General features: G+C 44.0%; 1 protein-coding gene across 9 annotated transcripts in view; it reads right to left on the reverse strand.

Annotated features, from left to right (window-relative positions):
- Positions 1-20,674, reverse strand: part of CLTCL1 (clathrin heavy chain like 1) — a 93,757-nt gene that overhangs the window by 18,524 nt on the left and 54,559 nt on the right. For all 9 annotated transcript variants that reach the window (XM_057305835.1, XM_057305832.1, XM_057305829.1 and 6 more), the window contains 7 exons: positions 20,211-20,353; positions 19,598-19,832; positions 17,705-17,827; positions 14,955-15,100; positions 6,174-6,357; positions 4,514-4,706; positions 3,748-3,905 (listed from right to left, as the gene is read on the reverse strand). In XM_057305835.1, the coding sequence (XP_057161818.1) occupies positions 3,748-3,905; positions 4,514-4,706; positions 6,174-6,357; positions 14,955-15,100; positions 17,705-17,827; positions 19,598-19,832; positions 20,211-20,353 (1,182 nt within the window). The remainder of the gene's footprint in view (positions 1-3,747; positions 3,906-4,513; positions 4,707-6,173; positions 6,358-14,954; positions 15,101-17,704; positions 17,828-19,597; positions 19,833-20,210; positions 20,354-20,674) is intronic.

Below are 20,674 nucleotides of genomic sequence, written 5' to 3' on the forward strand. Positions count from 1 at the left end.
GTGCCTGGCTTCCCAAACCCTGAGGACACAGACACAACCAGAAGAGCCCTTCCATAAGCACCAGGACTGAGTCTGCCCCCTCGCTGCATCTGTGGTCCTCACTTGGTCCCCAAGGCCAACTCTACTGGTGTACGTGACCCCAGCTCCCCTCCCCTGCTCCAGGTCAGCAGCCCAGCAACCCTAGCAGTGATTTTGCCCTCTGTACTAAATCCCTCTTAAAAGCTTAAGGAATCAGTGTTGTTTTCCCCAGCTCCGAACCAAACCAAACTTCACTGTGACCTCAGCCCAGCTACTGACTACCACTCTGCTTCTACCCTTTCTTTTCAAGCGATGTTTCTCAGAAGAGATGTGTCTTAAGAGCTGTCCCCAGTCTCTTTCTGTCCTCTCTGCAATCTGCTGCAATCAGCCTCTTGCTGACTCACTAGCAGGGTCACTGCTTCTATGTCTCCAGCTCATGAGGCACGCCATCTAGCTTACCCATCACTCTCCCTGACAGACACCTACTTGCTTCCCTGCACAACCCTTTGTTTTTGTTCCCTAACCCCAGCCACTTTCCATCCCCAGTTCTCCCTGCTCCTGGGCTTTGGGGTGCCCTGGTCTCAGGCCTCAGCCTCTCCCCACTGTACAGTGTCAACTGCACACTGAAGGCTGCCACGTTTACAGCTCTATTCCTAAATTCTCCTTGGAAACTGGACTCCTGTACGCAGCTGGACAGATGCCCCTGGATGTTGAGATCGAACTTGTCTGCATGTGAGTCCTGACTGTCCTCAAGGCAGGCCTCATACACGGCCCCCACCCTCAGTAGGCACAAGTCCATCTGTCCAGGGCTGTCCCACACTACACATGGCATAGCTGCCTCACTCCCCCTTCTCACTCACACTCCACCAGCAACCCAAGCTTATCACCAGCTCTTTGCCACTCACCTTGACCACTTTCTATGAGTGGCCATTGACTCTGGCCTGGGCTACGAATAGCCTCTTATCTACTCTCATTGCTTCTGCCTCTGTCCTTCAGTCTGTTTTCAGCACAGCAGCCAGAGGAGTTCTGTTAACCCTTAAGACCAGATCATATCCCTCCTCTGCTCAGAGTCCTCTGGTCTCACCCAGAGTGGAAGCCAGAATCCTGCCCGTATCCCACGAGTCCTGACACGCCTTGCCAACAACCACCTCTCCCCAACATTCCTTCTCTGACTTGAACTATGAGCCCATCTTCGATGTGCTGCTTCAGCCCCCTGGGCCACCTCTGCGCTGCTCCTGCAATACACTGAAATACTTAAGGCATCCTTGTCTTGTTCTTCTGTCTGCACTCAGGCCTCCTCCCCCAAAGGGATGCAGACTCAAGAACTCACCTCCAGGACACCTTTCAACCACCCACCTAAGTGCACCACCCTCATTCTCACATCGCCTGCCCTACACTGTCCACCTCTCCCTTCTGTACTTTTCTCCTGTACGCTTACCATTTAACACACCACAAATTTCTCGAACAGATCATAAGATCCATAAAGTCAGAAATTTGATTACTATTTTCACACCTGCATCCACAGTCCCTATCCTAGCACATGGAAGATGCTCAAGAAAAGTTCGCTGAATGGATTAATTTATGAAGTATGGTATCAGAGCGTACGATCCTTTAAGACTCTTGTTATTGTTAATTTATAGGCAATTCAGGGAAAATGAGTTAAATGACATCACGGGAATTCAGTCAGCAGAAGCCAGACTGTGGGACACGTATAAAAACAGGTGGTGGGCTGGATCTGGCTGACGTGAACTGACCCCACCTTGGAGGACTGTGGAAGGCAGGAAGCACAGCCTTAGGGTTACCATGAACGGAGGCAAAGAACAAGCAAGCCATCTGAGCTTCCCAGTCCAGCCAACTTCTGGCAGGATTTACCTTCTGTGTGACCCAAGACAGCATCTCTGGCTATGGTACTTAATAGACTCCCCAGCCAGGAGAGTTCTGTTATGAATTCAGATGGAGATCTAGGACAAGCCTTCATTTTCTAACACCTTTATTAATTTTCTGATCATAGAAGCAATTTTAAAAGTTATGGTCACCGATTAAAACAAGACTTGGCAAACACAGGCAAGTGAAAGGAGAATGGAATAGTACTGCCCAATCCTTATCTCAGAGTTCTTTGCTGTCACTACCTGGGATGTTTTTCTAGGTATATAGATATGTTCATCATATTGTACATGCAGGTTTTCACTTGGCTGGAACTTACTTCAAAAGGTTTTTCTGTCACAAACAAGGCTCTATAAATACTTGTAATGGCTGTATTATATTCCACTGATGGATGTTGATTATTTCCTTTTGTTGGACACTGGCTTTCAACTGTTATTAGTATAAATCATGTTGCAATGATTAAATATTTATATGTAAAGCTATCTGGACTTTTTTTTCTTTCTTGGGATTTATTTTTATATCTAGACTTTTCAGGCCCATGATTAGGAATATACATATACTTAAAGCTTTTATGCATTAAATGAACTGATACTTTTATTTTTTTGAAGATTTTATTTAGAGATTTTTTATTTATTGAGAGCCAAAGAGAGAGAGAGAGAGAGCACAAGCAGGGGAGAAGGAGAAGCAGGCTCCCCACAGAGCAGGGAGCCTGACACGGAGCTTGATTCCAGGACCCCAGGATCATGACCTGAGCCGAAGGCAACCGTTTAACCAACTGAGCCACCTAGGTGCCCGAACTGGTATTTCCTTTGTGCTTTCTTCCACTGCTTATATGCTTAAAAACTCCTTCCTCTATATAAAGGTTCAAATAAATATTTACAACTTTTAAGAAAAAAACCCTCAACTTGTACCTATAATTCTTTCATCTGGAATTTTAGTTATAGAAGTACAGGATGAGGGGCGCCTGGGTGGCTCAGTCATTAAGCGGCTGCCTTCGGCTCAGGGCGTGATCCCGGCGTTCTGGGATCGAGCCCCACGTCAGGCTCCCCCGCTATGAGCCTGCTTCTTCCTCTCCCACTCCCCTGCTTGTGTTCCCTCTCTCACTGGCTGTCTCTCTCTGTCAAATTAATAAATAAAAAATCTTAAAAAAAAAGAAGTACAGGATGAATTTTTTTTTAATAATTATTTTTTATGTTATGTTAGTCACCATACAGTGCACAGGATGAACTTTTAAGCCCTTTCAAAACTCCAACCTAATTTCCAACAGTTAGTTGGATCTTACTTTGAAATAAAGAATCCAAAGTCCACTTTTGTGCTATTTATTTCAGTAAAATGTGTGTATTCTTTCAAGTGGGGTTAGAGTATATTCCATTATCCCTTCATCTCTATCACTTTTTCTAAGGGTAACACTTTACCCCAGGAAATAGAGGAGACTTTACAGTTATTTAGATTTTTCTTTTGTTTAACATTTTCCCTTAAGGTTTGTTTTAAACATTTTGGTGTTACTCCAACTTTAAAAAATATTCTTCCCATATGTTATTTGATAATTGCTGACATATGGAAGAGCTATTAATTTCCAACACACCTCTTTCACCTGGCCAGTTACTCAGTTCACTTTGCTCTTTAGTGATAACAGCTAGAACACTGGCACATAGTCCTAACACCTTTTCTAGGAGAACCATTCTGATGTGCACAGCCAGGGGCCTTAACTCCCATACCAGTGACAGTAACACAGGACTTAATTCATGGTGTGGCTTGTTTCTCAGTGTCAAAGATCTGTGCCACTCTAGAGAGCGATCCCTGAACCTGCCTGGAGCAGTTTGTGGTCCCCAGGGCATGGCCTACCTGCTGGATGTGGGCATTGTTGGGTCCATTAATACAATCTTCTAGCTCAGACAGACGGCCAGTTTTAGCCAGGGCAAAAATAAGTTCAGTCTCTATATAGGATTCGCGGCCCTTTTTCCTGGCCATCTGTAGAAATTTAACCAGATCCTCCCAATTGTCTAAAGACAGAAAATAAAAATAGGTTAATCCAGCGCGGCTGAGTTTAAACAGGTGGCTCAGTTCCTCCCATTTTGTCCCCAGTTGTTTACTCTCCCACTCTGCCTCAGCGAGTGCTTGGACTCCAGGTAAGGTCTAGAAGGACTTGTTTGCCAGCTAAGCAGAGCCCTATCCCAGGTGGGAGAGATGGAAAGAGCAGAACCATATGGAGGCTGACCCCGGGAATGGGACGCTCCATGTCACCAAGTAAAGACCTCACCAGGAGACAGGATGCTTATTCCAGCCCCTGGAGAAGCGAGTACCACAGTTAATTGGAAAGGCCGGGAGCAACTCTGGGTCTAAGTTTCTGACCTTAAAATTATGATAGTGTTATCCATCGTGCTAAACTATCTTGTCAACCAAAGAGCTAGTGTCTAGTTAACAGTCAACTGAAAAGCTAGTGTCATTAACAGAATAATAGTAATAGATTCTTTTGGAAAACTTTCACTTAGTGGTGTCTCCAATATCTCTGGATGCATAACATGTGCAGATTCCTGGGAGGGCCACATCCTTCTCTCGCCAGGCTTCGCACAGTGAGAAGCAGAGCCCTGGGGGGAGGAGGTTCACTTACTGCTCCTGCTGGCTGCCTGAACGACCTCCAGGTAAGAGGAAGGGTCATCAGCTCTAATGTAGGAGTCGATGGCTTCTTTCACCAAGTCTTTCTGGAGCTGGGCACGGGCCAGCTGGCTCCACACAGCAGGCTCATTGCATCTCTCCGCAAACTCATACGCTCGGTCTAGGTTTCCAATGTGCTCTATCAGGACCTAGGGGTTACAAGAGGGCTCTCATTCTCCACAACACCATCATCTCCAAGGAGCAGACAGATTTTTGTTCAGTTCTACATTTTGCCTAAAGTTGCATGACCATTTCTTTTTCTTTTTTTTTTTAAGATTTTATTTATTCATTTGACAGAGAGAGAGAGAGACAGCCAGCGAGAGAGGGAACACAAGCAGGGGGGGTGGGAGAGGAAGAAGCAGGCTCCCAGCAGAGGAGCCTGACGTGGGGCTCAATCCCAGAACGCCAGGATCACGCCCTGAGCCAAGGGCAGACGCTTAACGACTAAGCCACCCAGGCGCCCCTGCATGACCATTTCAATTCAGTCCAAAGCAACTGGGCATTTAGTATTTCTCAGATGATGAATCTCTGGAGGGAAAGGACGAGATCTATATTGTACAGGAGGAAGATGCCATGTGGAGAAGAGGCACTCCAACAAAGAGGCATAAAGAAATGAGAGACAACTAAGCTAAGCTTTTTGGGGCAGGAGAATGACATCTCTTGGTAAGATAGTACAATGGGGCATACAGGGTGTAAAAAGGCTCAAAGGAGCGACTGTGGGGAATGAGACAGAAAACAGGCTTGAAGGACAGTCTGGAGGGATCGGGTGCAGCAGCTGCCCCTCATACAGTTTGATCTCAGAGCAAGGCCGCAGACCATGTATGAACCGAAAAGAGGAGATGTGAGATTCCACAGGCAGGTACAGAAAAATGGTAAGAGGAAGAGGCAAGGACATAAAGAATCTTGGTAAGACAGGAGTTAAAGTGATCTGTCCCATGGTTTTTAATTCATTTGGAAATAAAACCAGAAAAGGCCAACAGGCTGGGTGGAAGGAAAGGGAGGAGGGTTAAGGGAAGGGCTCTTTTTTTTTTTTTTAAGATTTTATTTATTTATTTGACAGAGAGAGAGACAACAAGAGAAGGAACATAAGCAGGGGGAGTGGGAGAGGGAGAAGCAGGCTTCCCGCTGAGCAGGGAGCCCGATGTGGGGGGCTCGATCCCAGGACCCTGGGATCATGAGCTGAGCCAAAGGCAGACGCTTAACGACTGAGCCACCCAGGCGCCCCAAGGGCTCTTGGTGGGGCTGAAGGTGGGCAGGAGGGCTGGCAGGACTGCTCTGGGGAGTTGAAGCAGCAGGCGGTGAAGGGCTAGAATAGTCGTCATGTTTGAGGGCCTCTGAGAATCAGACACCTCAGTCACCAGGGTTGACCACATGACCTCAATTCAGGTACTCAAGTCTAGAGGAATGAACAGGAAGTAGGGGTAACTGCCAGACATCAGGGGCACCAGCAGAGTAGGAGAGAACAGACTGGGAAGACGGGTTACTGGTGAAGAGCAGAAAAGAGCACAAGAATCTGAATGACACATCAAACAGAGGGTGTAACACCCTCGGTGATGACGATGATACGGTGTGGCAGAGGTCATTAGGGTCTACCATGGCAGCACTTAGCAGCTCACCTGGATTGCTGAGGCATTCACATCAAACTTGCGGAAGATGGCGAAGGCCTCCTCGTATAGTGCGCTGCTGACGGCGATGTTTGCAATGTCTGGGGCATCGTAGTTGTCCAGGCGGCTGATGTAGTCCATGACCCGCGTGCGGTCCGCCTTGATGGCGGTCAGGATCAGCAGATTCTGGAGATTCCTTAGGAGAGGCAGTGGTCAGCACGGTGTCACAGGAATGAAAGCTGTACACAACACTCTTTGGCAGGTTGACCAGCCCAAGATTCCCAATTTTAAAGTATTTAAAACACATACATACAACTGATGAATAGATACAACAGAATATTTATGAAGTATATGTGGTCCAAAGTCTTGAGAAAGCACCAGGTAGGAGAAATCAGAAAACCACCAATCACTGGAGGGCTGCTACAGCTTCTCCAGGAGCTGCCTCCGCTCCCACTTCACAGGTATCTATTTTCCTGAACTGTGCCTCTATCAGCTCTTTGTGGTTCTTTATAGTTCTATCATATAAATTGTATATTTAGGGGCGCCTGGGTGGCTCAGTCAGTTGAGAGTCTGCCTTCAGCTCAGGTCATGATGGGTCCCGGGATCGAGCCCTGCACTGGGCTCCCTGATCAGTGGGGAGTCTGCTTCTCCTTCTCCCACTCCCCCTTCTTGTGCTCTCACTCTCTGTCAAATAAATAAAGTCTTTTAAAAATTTGTATATCTAAGCAATATAGATAGTTTTGCATGTTTTTGAACTTTCATTTTATTTAATCATACTAGATGCATTCTTATAAAATTTGTTTTCTTTTGTCTTATTCAAAGATATGGGGGGAAATCAAGGTAATGTACCATATTAAGAATTTAAAAGAGAAAAAAATTTTCATTATATTGTTGATTCAGAAAAAGCATCTGACAAAATCCAACACACATTAATGATAAAGACTCTGAGCAAACTAGAAGTAGAAGGGAACTTCTTCGATCTGATGAAGGCTATCTACAAAATACCCACAGCTCTCAACGGTGAGAGACTGAATGCTTCCCCCCAGGATCAGGAACAAGACAATGTCTTCTTTCCCCACTTTTTTTTTTTTTTTATAGAAATTCTCAGCTTTCTGTTTCTTCTTTTTTTTTTTTAAGATTTTTTTTTTTTAAATTTTTTTATGTGACAGCCAGCCAGCGAGGGAGGGAACACAGCAGGGGAGTGGGAGAGGAAGAAGCAGGCTCCCAGCAGAGGAGCCCGATGTGGGACTCGACCCCTGGAACGCCGGGATCACGCCCTGAGCCGAAGGCAGACGCTTAATGACTGCGCTACCCAGGCGCCCCTCATTCCCCACTTTTATTCAATATTCTACTGGCAGTTAGGCAAGAAAAATAAATAAAAAGCATCTAGATTAGAAAGGAAGAAATAAAACCGTCACTATTTGCAGGCAAAATGACTGATAGAAAATTCCAAGGAATCTTTGAAAAAATATCCTAGGATAAATAAGTAAGCTTAGCAAGGTATCACGATACAAGGTTAACCACTGTTGTAGTTCTGTATCCTAGAAATGTACAATTGTAGACAAAAAAAACTCCTCTATCCATTTACAATAGCTCTCAAAACATGAATATTTAGGTATAAATCTAGAAAGGCATGTACATGGTCTACATGCTGAAAAACATAAAATGCTGATGAGGAAAATTAATGATCTAAATAAATGGAGAGACATATTGAATTTATATACCCAACATAGGAAAGATACCAACTGTCCCCAAATTGGTCTACAGAGCTCATGCAATTCCAATCAAAATTCCAGAAGGTTTCCCTGTTGATACAGACAAAGCTGATTCTAAATTCCGAACAAGAATAAAGTTGGAGGAATCATACTACCTGGCCAAGTGACTTTTGGCAAAGACGCAAAAGGAATTCAATGCAGAACGAACCCAACAAATAACGCTGGAATGACTGGACATCCACATGCAAAAAAATGAACCTCGACCTAAACTTCATACGTTGTTGGACACTAGACCACACGTCTAAATGTAAAATGTAAAACTGTACGACTTTTAGAGGGAATTCGGAGAGAATCTTTGACCTCGGATTAGGAATAGAGTTCTTAACACCAAAACACAATCCACAAGAGAAAAGTTTGACTTGGACTTGATCCAGTGAAAACTTTTTTTATTTTTAAAGATTTTATTTATTTATTTGACAGAGAGAGAGACAGCCAGCGAGAGAGGGAACACAAGCAGGGGGAGTGGGAGAGGAAGAATCAGGCTCATAGCAGAGGAGCCTGATGCGGCGCTCGAACCCAGAACGCTCGGATCATGCCCTGGGACAAAGGCAGACCCTTAATGACTGAGCCACCCAGGCGTCCCTCCAATGAAAACTTTTGATATTCAAATGATACTGTTAGGAGAATAAAAAGACAAGCTCCACACTGGGAAAAAATATTTGCAAATCCCATATAAAACAAAGGACTTGTATCCAGACTGTATAAAGAACACTCAAACCTCAACAGAGAGAAACCAAATAACCCAATTAAAAAAGAAGCAAAAGATTTAGAGAGACTCTACACCCAAGAGGATATATGGAGGGCAAGTAAACACAGGAAAAGCTGTTTAACATCATTAGCCATTAGGGAAGTGCAAATTAAAACTACAATGACACGCCACTATATGTTTATTAGAATGGCTAAAATAAAAAATACTGATAATACCAAGGAATTCTCACACATTGTTGGTGGGAAACGGTACAGTCACTCTGTACCACTCTGTATCAAAAGGGTACAGCTACCCTGGAAAACAATAGTTTGGCAGCTTCTTAAACAGTTAAACATACGTATATCATATGGCTCAGCAATTGCTAGATGTGTTCAAACAAAAATCTGGACACAAACATTTATAGCAGCTGTATTCATAGTAACCCCAAACTGAAAACAATCCAAATGTCCTTCAGTGAGCAAGTGGATAAGCAAACTGTTGTACATTCCTGCCACAGAACACTCTTCAGCAATAAAAGAGAACTACTGATGCACACAACTGGATGAATCCCAAAGGCATTACGCTGTGTGAAAGAAGCCAAGTCTCAGAAGATTGCATACTATGTGATTCCGTTTACATGACATTCTTGAAAAGGCAAAACTGGATTAATGGTGATGAATCACAGATGGGTGACTGTCAGGGGTACAGGGATGTAACTGTAAAGGGCAGCTCACAGGAGGCAGTTTCATAGTGAGGGAACTGTTCTGTACGCTGACTGTAGTGGTTACGTATGTGAATCTAGGCATGTGTTGAAATTCCTAGTATCGTACGTCCCCCACAAAAGACCAATTTAACCGTGTAATAGTTAAAAAGAAGGGGAAAAAAGTATTAAAAAATTAGGTCCAAGATTCACCATGCTGTTGTATAGCATTCACTTTCATGGTGACATGGTACTCCACTGTACGACAGTACCACAGCCCTTTTACCGATGGGTATCTGGTTTGCTCTCAGATCTTTGCTACTGGAAACTGTGCTGCCTTGCGCATTCTTGCACGTCTCCTGATACACGTGAGCCAAGAACCAGAATGGAAACATCTTCTAACATGCACTGCTTCCCAAGAGGAACGCACATTCCCAACAGGGCACGTAAGAGGCCCAGTTGCTCGACACTCTCAAGGCTGATGAGGAGAGCTAGACCCCCACTGCTCTGCAGGAGGAAAGGGATGGTACGCAGTGGCTGATGACGCTGCATTCCTGCCTTAGACTTGCAGGCCGTCTCTCCTCTTGCTGAAGGATCACTCGAGTGCTTTGCTGAGTTTTCTATCATGTTGTTTGAGTTCTTCTTTCATTATATGTTCTCCATGCTGGTTTTTTGTTGGTTATATATGTTGCAAATGTCATCTGTTTGTAGCTTCCCCCTTTCTCATCTTATTATGATAAAGTTCTTAAGTTTAACATAGTCCTATTTACTAGTTTTTCAAATGGTTTATATTATTTTTGCAACTGGCTTATGTGTTCATTAGGCCACAAATATATTCTTCATTTAAACATAAACTCTAAAAACATTATAGTTTTGACTTTATATTTAAATCTTTACAGTGTGTGGCACAGAGATCCAATTTTAATTTTACCCATATAGTCATTTGTCCCAACATCATTTTACTGAAAAGTCTATTATTTCCATCTGCATAACCAGCTCTGTCATAAATGTTTTACATATGTGTGGGTATATTTTAGGGTTCTTTGCTCTACTATTATGGTCCATTTTTCTATTCCTTGCCCAAGCCATAATGTCTTAAATTTTATAATAATTCTAGATCAGAGTTAAGTACCTTGCCATCCCAAAACCTACTCTCACCTCTTGCGTGATTTATTATTTGTGTTGGCAATCTTGACTATTCCTGGCCTTTTATCTTTCTGATTTAAAAACTTAAAATCTCCCTGTCAAGTTTCATAAGTAAACAGAGAGTTTTACTGGTATTGCAGTAAATTTGAGTGATGTGGGTAAAACTGACATCTTTTTTTTTTTTTAAGATTCTATTTATTTATGAGAGAGAGAGAGAGCGAGCATGTGTGCACAAGCAGGGGGAGCGGCAGATGGAGAAGCAGGCGCCGCCATGAGCAGGGAGCCTGACATGGGCTCGATCCCAGCACCCTGGGATCACGACCTGAGCTAAAGGTGGACGCTTAATTGACTGAGCCACCCAGATGCCTGATGTCTTTCAATATGATGTGATCATTCATGAAATTACATCAAGCTGTTTATCATAGTTGAGTGGATAGGACTATAGCAGTTCGCTTTTTCAGTCGTCTCCTGATTTGTTTTTTTCTTTAAGAACCATGTCTACTTGTTGAATATATGTAAATTCATTCCAGGAAGCTTATAATTCACATTAACTGTCAACAGTTATGTTTTTATTTACTTAAAAAATATATTTACTGTCTTCTTTATGTATATTTTTTAATACTCTCTTTTTTTTTTAAAGATTTTATTTATTTATTTGACAGAGAGAGAGACAGCCAGCGAGAGAGGGAACACAACTAGGGGGAGTGGGAGAGGAAGAAGCAGACTCCCAGCAGAGCAGGGAGCCTGAAGTGGGGCTTGATCCCAGGATCCTGGGATCACGCCCTGAGCCGAAGGCACATGCTTAACAACTGAGCCACCCAGGTGCCCCTAATACTCTCAATTTTAAGCTAACTGTTCTATCAATTACTGGAGAGGTATATATTAAGATCTCCCAATATGGTGAATTTGCCTGTGTCTTCTTGCAGTTTTGAAACTATATTATTAGATATATACAAGTTCAGAATTATCTTCCTGGTGAGCTGAATATTTCATCATTATATATAGTACTCCCCCTTATCTGCAGGTAATACATTCCAAGACCCCAACTGGGGTTTGAAACCACAGACAGCCCCAAACCCTAAATTTTTTTTCCTGTATATACACACCTACGATAAACTTTATTTTATTACTCAGGCACAGTAAGAGATTAACAATAACTAATGATAACATAGAACAATTACAACAATATATTATAAATAAAATTTATGTGAATGTAGTTTCTCACTCTCAAAATATCTTATTGTACCACACTCACCCTTCCTGTGATGACGTGCGATGCTAAAATGCCCATGTGATGAGAAGTGAGGTGAATGATGTAGTCATTGAGACATAGTGTTAGGGTACAAGTGACCTTCTGACACACTGTCTGCTTTCAGACAGACCATAGTTAACCATGACAACTGAAACCACAGGATGTGAAATCATGGATAAGCAGGGGCTACTGTACTGGCCCTTTTTACTTCAATAACTTTTTTTTAAAAGAGATTTTATTTATTTGTCAGAGAGAGAGAGTGAGCATGTGCGCGCACAAGCAGGGGGAGCGGTAGGCAGATGGAGAAGCAGGCTCCCTACTGAGCAGGAGCTCGTTGCGGGACTCGATCCCAGGACCCTGGGATCATGACCTGAGCTGAAGGCAGACACTTAACTGACTGAGCCACCCAGGCATCCCTCAATAATGGTTTTTACCTCAAAGTCTATTTTGTATGATACAAATATAGACCATATAATATATATAAAAACATACAATATCATATTATATTAACATATAATATCAATATAATACCAGCATTTTTAGCTTTACATTTGCCTAACTTTTAAAAATTCTTTTATTTCCAACTTCTCATTAATCTTACGTTAATACACTCTGAAGGCGTATCATCCCATGTCCTTTGGCTTCTACTGGGGCTGCTGAAAAGTCTGCTGTCAGTCTAATTTACATTCCTTATAGGTAATCTTTCTTCTTTCTGAGTGCTTAAAATTTTTTTTTGATGTTTCATAGTTTTGCTATAATGTGTGTAAAGTGGTTTTAAATGAATCCTTCTTGGCATTTGCTGGGCTTCCTGAATTTGAGAACTAGAATACTGTCAGTTCTGTTAAAATCTCCATCATTTTCCCTCCAAATAGTGTCTCATTCCCTGCTCTCTCTGAGGCTCTGATTAGGTCTCCCTTCAACCTGTATAGATCTTAAACTTTTTCACATTTTCCGCTTGTCTTGGCTACAATCTTGCAATTTCTTCACATGTATCTTTCAATTCTTATTCTCTAATGCCCCTAAACCCATCTGGAGTTTACTTTAAATCCAATTATATATATACACTAATTTTTTATTTATCAGTTATTTGGTATTTTAAAAAATCTGCTTAAGGGGCGCCTGGATGACTCGGTTAAGCATCTGACTTTGGCTGAGGTCATGTTTTCAGGGTCCTGGGATTCAGCCCCATGTTGGGCTCCCCACTCAGTGGGGAGTCTGCTTGTCCCTCTCCCTTCCCCTCTGCCCCTGCTTGTGCTCTCTCGGTCTCTTTCTCAAATACATAAAATCTTTAAAAAAAAATCTGCTTGATCTTTTTTTTGGTATTTAAACATATTACATGTAATTTTATATTTCATGCCTGATAATTCCAATACCCACAGTCCCTCCAGGCAGATCTGAGTCTACTGTGTTTTACTACAGGCTCTTATTAATGGAGCCTTGTTTCCTTATGCATTATTTTAAAAAGATTTTATTCATTCGAGAGAGAGAGCACACGAGCAAGGGGAGAGGCAGAGGGAGAGGGAGAAGCAGGCTCCCCACTAAGCCAGCTGGCAGCCTGATGTGGGGCTCAATCCCAAGACCTAGAGATCATCACCTGAGTCGAAAGCAGACGCCTAACCATCTGAGCCACCCAGGTGCCCCTCCTTATGCATTTTGTCAATGTTTTTACTACGAGCTCATTATTTCTTGGAATGTTATGTCAGAATTCTCTAAAGCCTTGCTAGAGGGTAGGCTCTTAAGATTTGTGTTTGTCTTTGGCAGAGATCTGAAGGCACTACCTGATAGCAATCATTTTAAAATTAAATTCCTCACTTGAGGATTTTTAATCCCATGCCAGTTCACATGAATTTGTACTAAAACCTGTTAGAGGGCCAGCCTCTCAGGGTCAGTTTTGTCCTCATAATCTAGGTTCCACGGTTCCAAAGAGCTCTTTTTTGTTTTGTTTTGGCCGGTCTCTCAGCAAAGGGCTAGGCAATACTGGTATAGTTTATCCTTGCACTGAGGACGGGCTTCATTGTACACTTCATACCTTTTGTAGGCCCTTGGGTCTTATCTCCTGTCCTCTGTGTCCTGTAGGGACACATAGCTCAGGTTCAAAAGAATTTGGCAAAAGTCACTAGCTCATGGATTCATTTTAAAGGATGATTTGTATATTTCATCCTACCTCTTCAGTATTTCTAGTAACAGGATCTGTGTAAGTATATAGGGATCTCGTCTGCCACACTGCTAACTCAGGCTATTTTCACCTGCACAGAAAACTGTCTGGTGAAGCAGTTGGTCACAGAAAGAAGGGCAAGAACTGAAGGTCCCCTTGCATGTGTGAGAAAAAACAGTGTCCAAGGAGTCAGCACACAGAGTCAGAACCACCTTTAAGTGTCTCTCTGTGGGAAATACTAACAGGCTAGTTATCTATCAAAGGAGGTTAGCCAGAAAACAAGACAGAATTTCCTATCCACGTCAGGTACCTTAACTCTGGCATCCTGTAATCAATGAGGGCATAGGATTCAATTAAAATGTAATTTCACATTCCATAATTTACCATTTAGCATTTCTTAGTTTAAAAACAAACACATCCACACAAGTACTCTTTAACACAATGCCACAGACCTTGAAAGCCCTTACGGTCTACAAAATAAACCTTACAATTAAATCTTTACAGCAGGATTTATGATGCAAATACACTGGTCTGTTTGACACAGAATCTCTGATAATGAATTTTAAAGTGGAAATAAATGCTGGGTGCAGCTACACTGAAGCATGCTCTATTATTACTTCCAAACTGTCTGCCCATGCTGTTGTTTCTGCATCAAATGTTCTTCCTACCCAAGCTCCTACTCCTCATGCTACTACATTACATCTCTAGCAAGTCGTCCCTGATACATGCCCAGATTTCGTTTTCTTGACATCTGTTTCCAAGGTTTGTTCACCATGATTTCAAGAATTTAACATGCTTGGGACACAGTAGGCACTAATGAATATTAGGTCTGTGGTTAAAAAAGAACAAGGCAGGCCAGAGAAGCAAAAGAGGAAGGACAGAGTCCTGGAAAAAGTAGAATTTAGGCTGGTCTAGAAGAGATAGGTAGGACTGAAGATACAGAATGCAGTGAGAAGACACTGGGGAACAGCCAGTGAGGTTGGGCAGGTGAGGTAAGACAAAACTGTAATGGAAAGTGAACATCAGGTAGGTGCTTGAATCTGACCGAGTCAGCAGCTACCCTCGGCATACCCTCACCTGTGCTCACTGAAAACCGAGTTATCCAGAACAATCTTCTCCAGCAGCTCAATCAGTTCATTAGGCAGATCAGCTGTCATGAAGGCCTTGACGGTGACTGAGACCTCTTCAGGATCCTGTGTTTCTGACAATGCCGTCTGTACCACCTGGTTTTAAACATCATTTGAAAGAACTTGGTTAGATAAAGTCAGTTCAAGACTATCTTGGAAGCTAAACAGAAAGGAAGGATTCCTCCATGGCAGTCTGAAATAGACACAGAGAAAACAGGAGATTTCTCAAGGCAAAAAGGGAATGTTGTCTTCTAAAGAAGTCAACTTCATAGATTTCTGCCTGCTCTATTTGACAATTAGTTTCTCTCTCACATCAAAAGGGCTGCAGACTCATCTCTGCCCCAATAACCATACTGTAAATTTACTGCAAAGCCAATAACACAGTGCACTTAAACAGCCTGCTGAAATGCATGTTTGCTTTCATCTTTGTTTTTTAAGGTCACTCATAGCAATATGGTTCATAGCAAATATGGCCTCCATTTCTCTAATGAAGACACCACTCTTGTGAAGCTCTTGCTAGCCTAGAGCACCGCAACTGCTCTGGCCCAGCCCACTTCCAGGCACGCAACTGAGTACACCCTGAGCTCCACAGCCCTCAGAACCATGCCAAGGTGAAAAACTGGCCACACCTCCCCTCATCCAATTACAGGGGTCTCCCCTACAAGAAAACTCACAAGCGGGGGAAAAGACATTTTTCCAAAGAGTACACTTCCCAGACAACAGCAGGCTAGAAGGCCAGCATTGTTCTCCTTGCACTTTGTGCCAGGGGCTTTGGTGACTTCAGGATCTATCAATTTTGCCAAGATTCATCAGGGGTGGGCAACAGCAGCACATTAATGAGAAAGCAAAGAGAGCTCAGAGGAGGTATGACATAGGTAATATATAGCTCTTGCCATGAACTTTCACCTGCAAACAGGAGGGGCTGCAAAGGAACTAGAATCAAAGTGAGCCCAGTTCACCTTGCAAGTGGCCACTGTATACTCAATGCACCGTAAGATACAAAAGTTCTTCTGAGGAGTTTATAACAGTCCTAACAGTTATACAAAGGAGTTTGAGGAAAGGGGCTATCACAGGAGGTAAGTAACAAAAAGGGTGTATTTAAGGGAAAGGAGAACTGTGCCAGCACAAAGAATCCGTCTGGAGTAGGAGGTATATTTCTTGTCATCACGACATCCGTCCATTCTTGAAAACCTTAGAGCACTTTAAATACACACTAGTTGTTTTGAGAGCAAAAATAAAGTTCCGTCATCTATTTGAGTCAACAGGATGCCTAATCAAGGTTACCTCAGGAAGCTGCTTCCTCTAAGTAAACTTTCCATAATGAGCTTCTCCTCCAGACCTAAAAGCAGTCTGCCACCGTCATGCAGTCCCTCTAATTAGAGGGGCACGGTAGGTGAATGCCCCCCAGGAGGTGGCTATGAATACTCAGTCCCAGCAGACATAATGATTGGATCAGCAGCTTCACACAGACACAGGGAGACCAAGAGGCACCCTCCGGCTTCAGCTCAGTGCAGCATTAAAGCTGCTTATCCCGGTGCCAATGCAACGCGACCTACGAGACACGCCAGGCAGCTGGACCACACCTGGAGAAATATCTGTCGTCTGCAAATTTGGAGATAGATCTCTAGTGGAATCTAAACCTATTCTGTCCCAGGCCCTTTGCTGCTCAATGTCTTTGTCAGGTCTGGATGAATCTTTGGGCAAATCTTGGAGATGGGTAACTCCAAGGTGATATAATGAGATCCAAAATAACACAGGCTTCTAGCCATCTAAAAGTGTTCCACGTATTGCATGGTGCACTGGGTGTTCTACGCAACTAATGAATCATCGAACTTTACATAAAAAACCAGGGATGTACTGTATGGGGAATAACATAATAAAAATATTATTATGAAAAAAAAATAAAATAAAATAGCAGTCAGCTTCCCCTGAAGATTAAAAAAATAAATAAATAAAAGTGTTCCAAAATAAAGTTTATTAAGAAAAAGAATGGCACAGACATGAGGAACAGTGGACAGAAAAGGAGAAGGTGAAATTCAGTAGAGATAGAGGTGAAACCCAACAAGTGCACCTAGTGGTTGGTAATGCACACAAAGGAGGGGGGCACTTTAGTTGATCTGCCCAGGGCTGAAGGCCACTTGCTGGACCAGGGTCTTGTTCCCACCTTGATCTCAGCCCATCCCCAAATAGTGTGCCCAGAAGCCTAGGGGACAGTGGGGATGGTGAAGCACCATCTGCTGCCTACTGAGTGGCTGAGGTCGACACCCATCGCCAGGCTGCACACTGGAGGAACCCTGGCCTTGGCACTGTGCCCCAGCTCCTAGGAGGCACTGGTGAGTCACAAGGGTGCAAGGGGTTCCTCAACAAAGGCAAGTCTAGCTGAGACAACCCTGAGATCCACTTACCTTGTGTCACTGGGGGCTGAGCTAAAAAAAAAAAAAAAATAAGGATCCAGCATGCAGGCATGCCATCAGATATTCCTTTTACTGGGGCAGCACATCCCTGCTTTGGAGATCAGGGCCAACTCTGTGCCTTTAACCAATAAACAACTCCAGAGAAGATTCACAAGACAGTCTGGTCGTGCATCTGAAGATGTGTTAAACAGAATAATTCAGCTAGTCACTCTGGCCGCAAGATGATGACAGGGCAAAAGGCATGATGAGAGGCATGCATACACATACTCCCACTTCCATTCCTCACCTGGTCGATCAGCTGTCTCCTGGCCGGGTTGGTCTCCTCAAGGACGTGAGCCCAGAGCTCTGGATCCTTCCTGCGTACCAGGTAGCGGGCCTCACTTTTGAACAGAGAATTCTCGTTGCAAACCTGAAATGAGTCCGCTAGTGTAACACAGCCAATCAATGGACACTACTTGGGGGACCCACCCCAGTCAGTTCTCCCTGTCCCTGACACTTGTCCAGAGCCCAAGCAAGAAACAGTACTTTGACACAGGATGGCAGCATCCCAAAGGGTGACAATGCACTCCTCAGGGTGACAAATTACCTCAAAATGCAAGTTTCTCAGTTTATAACAACTCAGAATAGGTATGGCTGTGTGGCAGCTCCTCTCCACACATCAACCTAACTGTTCCTTTCTAAATTGGCAGTCCCAGCAGGACTTTCCGAGATGATGAAAATGTTCTAGCCCTGTGCTCCGGAATGCGGTCTATGAAGGAGGAACTAATTTTTAAATTTTAGCTAACTTAAATAGTCACCATCTCTTAAGTGTTATCAGACTAGCCCAGGACTGGTATAAAATAGCATATACGCTACATCATTTCAAGGCCTATAGACTTTAAAAAATGCTTTCATTAACTGAATTTGAGACCCTTTTTTGAGTGTTCTAATACATCTCCCAGAAACCAACTGTCCACTGGAACATTCCCATGTGTGAGGCACTTGCTAAGGCCTAGTGGGAATCAGACTGGCTGAGTACCAGATGCCAGGCACAAGACTAAATGCTGCACGTGTGTCCATGGGCTGTTCACGTGTGCATGGCATGAGGCCAGGAGTAGGCTTGGTCTGGTCTGCCCCGAAATCTCACTGCAGCGTCTCCTTCTGACACAGCAGATCCTAACGAGCACTTTTTTTCTTGTCTCAATTCTGCCTCACTAAAAGGCGATGTCTATCATACATCACCCGGTAGGACAGATGGGTGCAAAGATCCCTGAGTGGTCACTGAACTGAGCTTTAATAAAAAGGTGGTAAGTTCAGCCAAAAGGTGGCTTAGGGTATCAAACTAACTGAAGTCCCAACTTCATACAAACTGGCCCTGTAGAGACTGCAAGGCAAGGCGCTATGTAGACCCGGCCTGTCACATGCATGGTCAGTGTCCAGAGCTAAAGTAGGATAAGAAACTGGTGCACTGTGTGCTTGACACCCTAACAGATTCTTCCCCGGTTGCTGAGTTCTACCATGTTGTCAGGCACTCTGAGGTGCTTCAGGCAAACAGAACAACTGCCTACAGATCTTACAGTCAAACAAACATCAGGTACACCCACATGAGATTTCTGGAGTTTTAGGTCACAAGGTTAAGTATCAAACTATTTGATACTTAAGTAACAAAACATGGAGATCCAAGCCAGGGCAGAGGTAAGCAGACCTGGGGGGTATGGTCCAAGGAGGGGCCAGGAAGAGCTCTGTGGTTGGGAAGAGTTGGCAGAGGGCACATGTAAGAAGCTGCCCTAAGAAGAGGAGGAAGTGCAAGCTCACATAGGACGGAAGCATCCAGGGTGGAGAGGCAAGAGGGGAGGCCGCCAGGCTGGTGAGGACGGGGTTGTGATTCATAGAAGACCTCCTGAGTTAGGCCAAAAGGTTCAATTTTGCCCTCAGGACACTGGGTGACACTGAAGACTGTAAGCAGAAGGCTGACAGGTCAGACTGGGGCCAGCCAGGCTTACAGGTACAATATATACAAACAGGGCATAAGCAGGTAGGAAACAAGGCATCTACATTAAAAGGAAAGCAAGTTTATGGAAATGTACCACATGATCTGCAATTGTGGGGCTCAGAGGAAGCCCTCATCAGCCCCCACTGATGAGGCTCTGCCCCAGGAAGCCAGAGCAACAGCTGGCAGCTTGGTGTACTTGCTGCCCACCTTGATGAGCTCAAGGTCACACTGGCCCCGCTCGTAGGCGACAAAGGCCAGATGTGGGTCCCGCTTCTCGCAGTAGCGGCCCACCACGCGGCTGTCATAGCAAGCGTTCTCTCTCAGGAAGCGCTCGGGGCTACTGTTGCTGTCGATGTAGATCTTGGCAAGTGCATTGTGAGTGGCAGGCTCTTCGCAGCCTTCGTGACTCCGGGACTCCAGCCAGGGAAGCAGCAGCTTTAGCCTTTGAAAGAAGGAAAAGCACTGTAAAAGTCTCAAAACTAACATCTGAAACCTCCAGGGCAGACCCTGAACTCTGAAGGTTGCTTCTAGAAACAAACAAAAGTCTCACTCCATTAACCTCAGGTTGTTTTAGGGACCAAAACAGACTTGAGTTCCAAACTGATTTCAATTGTTAAGTTTTTCCCGAAGATCTGTACTACCAATAGCAAACAACTCACTACTAGACCTAAGATTTGTTGCATGAAAGACCAGCCACAGAGACAGTTAGTCCTGGGGCCTAGAGGCTGACCTAAAAGGGATCTTGAAGAATGAGTCATAGACTTAACAACAAACACTAGAACCCAGGGGCAAGAGAAGATACCAAGCTAGGACCTCTTACCTGTTTCTTTTTTCTACTTCAGCCACCAGCTCATCAGTAGAGAACTGTCCTCTCACCACCATGATTAAGTTTTTAATTACTTCCTCAGAACAATCCACATCAAGCAGCCCTCCAACCACAGCAGGGATCCGGCTAGGGTTGACCTAGAATGGTTAAGGTGGTGACTTCAGTGCTGCAGGCACAGGTCACTGCTACAAGCCCCCCAAGGCCTGGACAGTGTGGCTGTCTGAAAAGACTCCTGTGGTGGACAGAATGCATATTTGAAGCTCCAACCCCTAATGTGACTGTATTTGAAGATGGGCCTTGAAGGACGTAATTATGGTTCACTGAGGTCATAAGGGTGGGGCCCTAATCAGAGAAAAGGCCATATTAAAGCACAGCGAGAAGGTGGCCATCTGTAATCCAAGGACAGTGGCCTCAGAACCAACCCAAGGTGATGGGGTCAGCACCTTGATCTTGGACTT

Source organism: Ursus arctos, unplaced genomic scaffold, assembly GCF_023065955.2.
Source record: "Ursus arctos isolate Adak ecotype North America unplaced genomic scaffold, UrsArc2.0 scaffold_34, whole genome shotgun sequence".
Taxonomy (NCBI): Eukaryota; Metazoa; Chordata; class Mammalia; order Carnivora; family Ursidae; genus Ursus; species Ursus arctos.